This window comes from Parastagonospora nodorum (genome assembly GCF_000146915.1).
Source record: "Parastagonospora nodorum SN15 chromosome Unknown scaffold_34, whole genome shotgun sequence".
NCBI lineage: Eukaryota > Fungi > Ascomycota > Dothideomycetes > Pleosporales > Phaeosphaeriaceae > Parastagonospora > Parastagonospora nodorum.
The window spans coordinates 364,874-371,096 of NW_001884582.1; the positions used below are offsets into that span (position 1 = coordinate 364,874).

Sequence of the window (6,223 nt, forward strand, 5' to 3'; positions counted from 1 at the left end):
GTTCCAAAAAAAACAAGCATGAGCTTGGATATGTGTGAGCGTGAGAGTAGAGATTGGGTGTGGTGACGAGCTTGTTCGGGACCTTTGAGAAACCAACATGACATAAGCATATGGAAGTCAAGCTAGGTCAAAAAATAAAAAAGTAGTAGCCCCGCAGTATTTATGAGTGTCTCGACATAAAAACTAGTAATGATGTTCTCATGGCTTTAAGTCTCGTTCGTCACACTCAAAAACGTTCGATCCGCAATCGATGTGCTCGGAGCTAGAAAGTACAGAGATGATACTCGTGTGTTTCGGGCTGTGCGGAGGATTTCGTGCGACTCTCCAAAGGGCAGGAGTTCTGAGAGGTGTCGAACACACTCACATGTGAGATTATCAAAATGCGGATCTAAGCACCTATGTTTGCGTACGTAACGCGCTAGTGGGTATATATATCCCCTCGCTCCAGCCTTCTGCACTTCTTTCAATCACACTCTTCATGATGGTACCTCCAAAGCGCAGCACATGCTGATGTATGTTTAAGAAGACTGAGAGCCTGTTCCCAAAACAACAAGGCCTGCTTTTATGTCTTTCGGTGGATTCTCAGTCGATGTTCGAAGGGACGGTGTCTCCTGGACCACATCAACACCGCTGATATGATGAAAATAACCTACCCATGTGAATGGCCTTAGAGTACATTGAAGTCTGGTCTGCAATAATTTTGTTGTTCAAAATCCAGACAATAATGGAGTCATGTGTGATCTGTTTCTTCGCTTCAAAAGCACAGAGAAAGTTTCGTACGGCTGAAATCAAGTACCACAAGACAGGGTTTGACATTCGCACACGTGTCGTGTATCGTTGTTTGCACGAAGAGCTGCCGTTACTCTAAACGGGGTATAAAGCTTCGAGGTTGTTCTTCGCTCTTTGCTCAACATATACTTGGACACTATACTTCTTTCAAAACATCTGTGGACCCTTACATGTTGGCCTGCTCTGCTGCTTCCCCAAAACTCTAGGCGTAACCTCCTAGACCTCGTGTGCAACAAAACAGCCACCCCTGGCCTTCTATGCTCTTTCCTTCGAGACCTGGCCTTTCTGCCAGCGTGAGAAACTTCGGAGATCTTTTGCGGGATAAGACATCAATGATGCTAGACCTAGCCAAATTGTCTTCCTGTGCTCGTCACTCGACGGCTCAGATGTAATTCCAACAGGCGTATGTCTAACTTGAGCCAGCAAACTTTCCGACCCCTGGCGAAACCGTTGAGTTTTACCGGAATATAGCAGATAACAAGCCTTTGTTTCTCCGCAACCCCTCATTTTCCAACACGGGACGGGGCGCCTTAGGGGCGCTATTACTAGTGTACGCTGTGGCTTCAAATGTGGCGTGTTTTACAGCGGCACTCTACGGCCTGTAAGAAAATTCGTTTGTCACTATCTGGTAGGCATGTGTGTTCAGTCGTTATATGCAATCGAGAATGCTGAGAAGACAGTACCCTCAAGAATTAAGTTTCTACACGGCATCACTAGAGACTTGGCTTCTGGCACCAAATCTAAATGGTGGCGCTTTGTACAACCAACTTCATAATTACGGTCTACATGTGGTGCGATGATCTTTCCTACCGTAACTCCACCAACGGGTCGTCGGTGGCCAGCTGCAGGAAGGTCGGTCATCTTTCACCCGGCTCAATGTTCGTTCCGCAAATCACAAAAGCTTGTAAACGGCATCAGGGCTCGAACGCGGATAGGAGCCTTAAGGCGACCAACATCCCCCGTCTCTGAGTACGGGTGCATGTAGACGTCGCCCGCATAGAGAAGGTACACTGCAGTTGGCTGTGGTACAACTGTCGTGGGTAATAGAATGATACATGTATAAAGAGACCGGCTTCGTTGCCCCCCAACAGAAGAAAGCATCACTAACACTTCCAAATATCCAGATCAACCTTACCAAAAAGCACATCTTATCCCTCGTAACTCCAAGTTACCAACCAACAAGTAAGCGGATGCCCTCTGCTTCTTCTACGTCCTCTACTTCGATACTTACCATCCATCACAGGCAAACATGCAGTTCACCACAGTCATCGTCGCCCTGTTCGCCGCCGTCGCCATGGCCGCGCCTGCCGCCGAGCCCGCTCCCGTCGCCATTGCTGCTCCTGCTGCTGAGGCCGCTCCCGCCGACCTGGTTGCGCGTGCGAACTGCACCGAGTGCAAGAACGGAAAGAGGAGCTGCTGCAGTCTGACTACCATGCCAGCATCTACTCATGCTAGATGCAGAGTTGATGGATGGGAAAACGCGTCGGCAGCGTTGTGTGTCTGTCAAAGCTGCGGAAAATTTCGGGCCATATTATATGGAAATGGAGGTACACTGGAGGAGCGAGAGGGTTCGTTGAACGGATAGATGTTCTAGCGAGGACGTGCGCCCAAACTTGACCACGATCCTGAGTGATAGTTTTTGCACTTCAACTATCAATACAACTGCCTCTGGGCGCTATCCTCGTCTCATTTGAAGTGCGATATGATGGTGATCGTGTGTCGTTCGAGATTCTCGGGATCGAATTTAAGTTAGTCTCCGAGAAGCGGATTGTCCATGCAAATCCTTCCCTCGCCCCACACATGTTTGAAGGCCCCAAATCTGCGATATGTAGACATTTGCATATACACTGACTCGATTACCAAGCTGTGAGAATTCCCAATCTCGAGAGTAAACTCTTATGGGTTGCCGGGACAAATCTTCGTGTTAGGCATCGGACAAGCTAAGAGGAAGAAGAAACTCATTGATCTCGACCCATTCTCGCAATAACCGTTATAGAACAACTCATACTCACAGCCAAGGCCGCCCATATACAAGGTCTTAATAAACCTTACGTAATGTTTGCAAAGTGTCTTGGCACTGTGTCGCAGGTGGCTAGAAAGACGAAGCCAGCTCGTCACATCAGCTAGCCAAGCCTCATCGGCAAGCTTTTCACAAAGATCCCACCAGATCTGCCCACCAAAGTGTACATATCAACAGCTAAGTAATACAGCCTGCAATACCTAGCCGCGCTGCATTAGATAGCTGTTAGACTGCAGAGAAGTTAGCATGAGAGTAGGAGCTAATTATATAAGATGCTATTTTATAACGTACCTTACGGGTTAGCCGGACACACAGTTTAGCTAGACACTTTTGCTAAGCTCCTACTAAAACTACTCTATTCTAGCGCAAAACAACTTACTTTAGCTCTATATAGTATAAAGTAAGATATAATATTATTTAGAGTCTACTTCTACTACTTTCTTATATATATATATATATATATTGATGCCTAGTCTTATTATATTATCTATACTGCTTTTAGAAGAGCTTACTTATTTTAGCATAAACTTACTTCTTTATCTTCTTCTTATTACTATATATACTAAACTTCTTTAGAGTTATCTATTAAAGACTATCTTTAACTATTAAAGTCTCTTCTTTCTATATATACTTTCTTTTATATAATTTATATTATATAGTAGCTTTATTAGCTACTTAAAGCTTAGTAATTTTCTTCTATACTAATACTAGCTTATATATAATAATTACTATTCTCTTTAAGACCTTCTTAAAGGCCTCTACTATAGATATTAGTAAGCTATTTATATACTTTTAAATTCTTACTTTTATAAGTATTAATTATAACTCTAATTTAAGAGTATTACTTAGAGTTTATAACTACTAGAGATAGTCTTTAATAGTAAATAATAGTAGAATATAGATATAGATATTAAGAGCTAATATAACTTATTTTAGATTAAATAGAACTAATTTAGTGCTTTAAAACTTTTCTTAAATATTACTAAAAGTAATTACTATATTAAAGGCGCACTTAAAGTATAATAGAAACTTAAGTTTTATAATATATATAATTTAGTTATATATAAGCTCTTTAACTTAGTATCTATATACTTTCTTTAAAGAAGTAAAATAATCTATATTAAAAAGCTATAAAAGATATAATAAGTAAGAAAGTATATAGATAGTAATAATATTATTATTTTTATAGTATTACTAGAAATTAAGTAAGTTATAGCTCTTATAGCTATTAATAATAAGTAGCTAATAAGCGCCTATAACTTTTCTCTTTATATACTTATTAAAGTACTTTAACTACTATAAACTAAGCTTATTTATTATCTAGCTATTCTTAGAGACTATAATAACTTAATTATAAGATAGATTCTTCTTCTTATACTAAGCTAAGAGATAGTAATAGCTCTTAAAGATAATAAAAGATAAAATAGCTTATTCTATTATATTAATGCTTTAAATAACTATTATCTACTCTTAATTATTTTATTATACTATCTTTAGCTATTTTTATTACTTTAAAGCTATAATAACTACTCTAGTTAAGATCTAGCTTATTATAAAGCTAAACTTATATTAAAACCTATTAAGTAGCTAATAATTAGATAGCTAGTGTTAAAGAGCTTAAGTTAGTTTTTGCAGATAGAGTAAAGTAGCACTAGATATAGAGATAGAGTATACTAAGATAGTAAGAGTAAGCTTCTATAAAGAGTATAATATATTAAGTAACTTAAAGTACGAAGTTAAAGATACTAAACTATAAGAGTTCTATATCTTATCTATATACTAGTATTATCTTATATATTCTATATTATTCTATATTATCTTATACGTAAGATATTATAGAATATTATAGAATTCTATAGGACGTATATAACTATTCTATAGTTACTTTCTGCTAAGACTATAGAATTATATGCTCTATAGAGTAGCGTTATCTATTAGTTCTTATATGCTAATCTCTATACTAACTCTCTCTAGTTAGTATTCTGCCTCTTATAAAGACTGCTATGCCTTTTTCTATAGATTTATAATACTATCTTTCTCTTCTACGTTCGTATTCTTATAAACTAACTATATAGTTTTCTATAGCACTCTGCATTATTATACTATTAGTAATTAGATTAATAGTCTTAGAGAACTTACTATAGTTACGTATTAATATTATTTAAAGAAGAATCTAGAGTATTAGATATCATTATTAAAAAAAGAGTATAGAAATTATTATTAAAATAGAATAAAGTTATATGTACTTATAGAGGTTCTTCTTTCTAACTTCTTAAAGTTAGATTTAAAGTTATTATAATTAAAGTAGTAAGAGGCTAAGGCTAATTATGCTAAGATAGTAGCCTTAGATATATTACTTGCAGCGCGCGTAAAGAAGAATTATTTATATAAGTAATAAAAGATATTAAAGCATTATAAATAATAATAGGTAGATAAGTTAGAAAAATATATAAAGAATCTTAAAGCTCTAGAAGCAGTTAATTCTATTAACTAAGAAATATCTTTGCTTAAGAATAGTCTAATACTAGGTACTCTAGCGCTTAATTAGAGTACCTTTATACCTTCTATGCTTAAGAGTAATTCTAGTTTTAATAAAGCTCTAGGTATTTTACCTAATACTGCGCTAGTAACTAGCGGCAGTTCGTAAGGTTTATTTCTAGTTTCTATATATTTTCTAAGTAGTTATATCCTAACTATTTAACTAGAAATTTCTTCTAGTAGTAATTGCCTTTATGTATAATAATCCTTTTTTAACTTTAAAGATTATTATCTTCCTTTAGTCTTATAGCAAAAGGTTTGCTATAATAGTATTTCCTAAGTTAGCTAGTTCTAATAAGTTTATATAGAACCTAGAGTAGATTTTTATATCTAGTAGTAACTTAAGTATATATATTACTAGTCTGTTTTATTTAGAAATTAAAAATAGTCTAACTTTAACGTAGTTAAGTCTCTTACTTAGTTATTTAGTGCATAGATTTTTTATATATAAATATACTTCATTTCTCTTTTTAAGCTAAAGTGCTATTTTTCTTTTCTTATTAATATAAGAGATACTCTATATTTAAGCATAGATAAGTTTTTTACTTATTTCTTTTATATATTTTCTTTATTTCTTCTATAGATTTTATTATAGCTTCAGCCTTAGAGCTAGGTAATATTTATTTATAGAGATTTAAGTTTTTTCTATAGTTTACGAAAGTATAGTATTTTGCCTATTATCTTAGAAACCTTATTATTATATAATATCTATGCTATTACTAGCAGCAATACCTAGTTTATCTAGCTAATATTACTAAAGATTCTAAAGTACTGCTTTATAGTTTAGTTTATTTATTCTATTTATTTATTAGTTTGTAGATAATAAGCTATTAATAGCTTTCGTTATATACTAATTTCTGCTATAAGTATAGCCTA

At 35.3% G+C, this 6,223-nt stretch overlaps 1 protein-coding gene across 1 annotated transcript; it reads left to right on the forward strand.

Annotated features, from left to right (window-relative positions):
• Window positions 1-2,038: 2,038 nt before the first annotated feature.
• SNOG_14956 (hypothetical protein) lies at window positions 2,039-2,374 on the forward strand (the record flags this gene model as incomplete). Its single annotated transcript, XM_001805071.1, has 1 exon — window positions 2,039-2,374. One exon carries the CDS (start codon window positions 2,039-2,041, stop codon window positions 2,372-2,374), a length of 336 nt encoding a protein of 111 aa, XP_001805123.1.
• Between the last annotated feature and the right edge of the window lie 3,849 nt (window positions 2,375-6,223).